The 3,738-nt window shown below is 40.7% G+C and overlaps 1 protein-coding gene across 4 annotated transcripts in view; it reads right to left on the minus strand.

Annotated features, from left to right (window-relative positions):
* Nucleotides 1-3,625, minus strand: part of BBOX1 (gamma-butyrobetaine hydroxylase 1) — a 74,825-nt gene extending 71,200 nt beyond the window's left edge. For all 4 annotated transcript variants that reach the window (XM_006020700.3, XM_006020699.3, XM_025200378.1 and 1 more), the window contains exons 1-2: nucleotides 3,195-3,625; nucleotides 978-1,092 (exon numbers count right to left, since the gene is read on the minus strand). In XM_006020700.3, the coding sequence (XP_006020762.1) occupies nucleotides 978-1,092; nucleotides 3,195-3,572 (493 nt within the window). In that variant the 5' untranslated portion in view covers nucleotides 3,573-3,625. The remainder of the gene's footprint in view (nucleotides 1-977; nucleotides 1,093-3,194) is intronic.
* Nucleotides 3,626-3,738: the final 113 nt, after the last annotated feature.

Genomic DNA, 3,738 nt, shown 5'->3' on the forward strand with positions numbered 1-3,738 from the left:
CGGCGCGCTATTGGCACCCCCCCCCCCCCCAGCTCCTGGGGGCATGCGGCGTTCTTGGGCGCATTCATGCACTGCAACAAACCCAGTGCTCTAAAGTTATTGTGGGTGGTCCCTGACAGTATTCCCTCTAAGCTGCATGGTGTGCATGGTCGCACAGGCGCCTGGCAGCACGGCATGAGCGTGCCTGTGTGGCCATGCACATTGCCTAGCTTAGAGGGAACGCTGGTCACTGAGGGCATTTTTACATATGGTTTGGGCTAGGAGGGGAGTGCATTTTAATTAGAGTGCCTCTTGGGAGCTGCTTTAATGAAAACACCCACAGAATCTCATGGATTCAGTGTCCTGCATTTCAAAATGGTGGCAGGGTGGCCTTAATTAAAGTTTAGTCAACGAGTGTCAATTAAAGCACCTCCACTGCCATTATGAAACATGGGAACGCTGAATACATGAGACGCTGCAGCACACTGGAGTGTTCTGCTTAGAATGCTCCAGCAGACTCGATTAATCAGAACGTGTTAAACCACGTGTATAGGTGCCCCTCAGGGCATCCCAGTTTCATCAAGTATGTCAACAGAAGTGTGAATGATGTTTTATTCTCAAGATACAAGGGCACCAGTTTCATCAATTATGTCAACAGAAATGTGAATGATGTTTTATAGCATGACACAGAAGTTATTTTCTCGAAAGGATAATAACCACATCATTAAAGAGTGACATTCAAATGCTGGACATCACAACATAAAGAGAACTTGACCTGAACATTAGCATAGAATCTTTGGTGGGTGAGACAATTACTAATTAATAAACAAAAGGAAATAAATGCATAAAATGACCCTTTTCATTGCAACTAGAATTCCTTTAGGATTTCAATTTTCCAGAAAAATAAGACAAGGGCAGCATATATATTCACTGTCCTTCAGATACGTAATAGCCTATATCATTTTGAGAAAGGCATAATATTTGGTTTTGATTCCTACCTGGCACAAATAATTCTTCACGCATTTTTGCTCTGGCTTGTTCAGAAAAGCACCTTTTCTTCAACCATTCAGCCTCAAATTCACTGGTGTGTTCATTTGGCCATATAATATATACCTGAAATAGTCCCCAAAATTACATAAATGTAGTCATACTCCTAGAAATATGAATTAAACGTGTCATCTGATATATTGGAATTATTTGCCTCTTCCTGACAACCTCTGCTGACTTAAGAACTACAAATACTTTCAAAAGCTCAATTGAGCACTAGCCACATTTCCCCCCCAACCCTCTTTAAAAAAAAAAAAATCAGTTTTTAAAGCAGCAGAGTGGAGAAGTGATAGAATTCACTGACTTGTGTTAGATGCCTTCATTCTGGATGTTCTGCCTAACAAACATGCTGTGAATGGGAAGCAGCTTTAATGAGGTGTGACAATGAGGAAAAGGTTGGAAGAGAATGACAACAACTTGGGAAGTATGGGAACAACTTCAAGGAAGTGAAGGAGAAAGATGAGAAAAAGATGACTGGAAGGGAGAAAAATTAAAATATACTTTATTCATTTTTAAGTGTCAAGTTCTCTAAAAGGCTAAGTACAGACAGTCAAAAAGCCTGAGGCTGAATCAATTCAATCTTTGGAGGTTAGTCTAAGCTGCATAGATTGAACCAATAAGCAAGTGAACAGACATTCACTTTTGATTCTGGAAATACAGCCACATGCCTGCAGTGGCCCTGGCCAGAAACTGGGGGGCGCTATAGCATGCCCCCTGCTCAGATGGAACAGGCAGCTTGGGCCAAGGCTAGCCCTTTCACCCTGTGAGTGGGGGATTTGTGGGGAGGTACAAAGCCACCTGGGATGCTGGAGGGCTGTGAGTTAACTTGAATGTGGAGGGGATCTGGGACAGAAGTTCAATAAATCAATTTAACCTAAATCAGTTAAGTATGATACTACATCCATCCAGGTTTCTCTTAAACCAGTTTCAGCCATTTTGAAAGTGGTTTATGTGCATTGAACTTCTGTCATGTTACAAATTTGAACCAGTTTCCGATCACTTATAAACCAGTATGGTTTATATTTAATTTCTGTCCCTAGCCAAAGTGTTCACATGCCTTTTTTGTTTTGGTCCCCTTGGTAGCAGCTAATGGTGGTTCACTATAGGATATATAACTGAATAGTCAGACTCTGCGAGTGACTGACCTCCATTATGAATTTCTTTTTTGGTAGCACTCAATAGCTTCAATTAGGATTGGTGTCCCAGTATGCCATGCAGTACATAGAGAAAGATATAATTCCTGGTCTTGATACACTTGGTATCTCATAGTACCTCATTTTTTTCTGTTAAAATAGGAATTTACTTAATACAATTCAGAAAATTTAGAGCATGGGACCAGGAATTCCTCAGCATTGGTCCTAGTGCTTCCATAGATTTTTTCTGCTACCTTTGGCAAACCATATAAACCAGGGGTATCAAACTTGTTGGACCCCATGGGCTGGATCTGGACCATGGTGCGTCTTACAGGCTGCATGACCTTCAAACCTTGGCATTAATCCTGTCATTTCAGAGTGGCTCCAGAACTCAGGGAGTTAATGCTGCTTCTGCTTATCTCTTCCTTTCCCCCTGTTGTCAGTCTTACACTAAAAACCGTGATTGTGGTGGCAGATAAGGTGGGGGTGGGGTAGGAGTGTGCCATTAACTCTCTGGTTAAATAGTTAACACCATAAACTGATCAGAAAGTCAGTATATAGGCTACTAGACTGTTTTTCTCTTTGATTCCATAAAGGAGCAAAGGTTGGTGGAGGGGTTATAACTTAGGGAGACAAGAACATAGACGGAGGGTGGGCTTAGGGAAATGAGAAACTAGGAGAATGAGTCTTCAATTCTATCATCCCACCAACTTCTGATGGCAAAGGAGTACAAGTAGGAGGAAAATCATTTTATACTATCTAAGATCAAAAATCTGGTTTTCTGTTTTCCATGGTTAAAACTTACTAGAGTAAGAATGATTAAGATCTTGTATTTGGATTGCTCAAATGACAATAGTTCCTAAACATCCCGCATAAATGCAGTATAGTACTGAGATCTGTGAATAGCATGAGTGGGGCATATCCTGAAATTCATGTTGCAGCTTTACTGTCTATTGCTAATTAAAAATTAGCAAGCACTGTAGTATTATATACAAGCCATTTAAGAGTAAAATATATTTTTTAAAAATTAATTACCTTTTTTCTATCTGTCAAAGTGATGTCCTTCACCCCAGTGTCAACATCTAGGTCTTCCAAAGGCAGTTTGCGTGCTTTAGCAGAGTGCAAGAAGCAGTCAGGACACTGACAGTTGTCTCTTAGCCACACAGAAGGGTAAAGGCTCTTGCCCCCATCTTCCCAGTGGATACAGACAAAATGATTGGCATCAAGAGCTTCCACTTTCTGAATTCTTGCATTCATGTTGAAAGGCTGAGCTGCTTGAACTACTCCAGCTGAATATTGCAAGGGTGGGGATCTTGTTATAGTACTCCTGCTCTTTTGTATTAGCAATGAAACACGTGGACAGTCTTGATAGACTTTGGACCTTAATAGGTAGTTACCCACAGCAGTCCACATTTTGATTAGCCTTATGCAATCTTCAAAGGATGAATGCCTTTGTGGGATTTTCACTACATACAATAAGTAAGAACACAATAAATTATTGAAGGAATAATGATAAAATAAGGACAATAAAAAAAAAAGAAAAACAGAGCACCCTTTTTCTGCCCTGCCCTCTTTTCTC

Source organism: Alligator sinensis, unplaced genomic scaffold (genome assembly GCF_000455745.1).
Source record: "Alligator sinensis unplaced genomic scaffold, ASM45574v1 scaffold165_2, whole genome shotgun sequence".
In the NCBI taxonomy this organism is placed as follows: domain Eukaryota; kingdom Metazoa; phylum Chordata; order Crocodylia; family Alligatoridae; genus Alligator; species Alligator sinensis.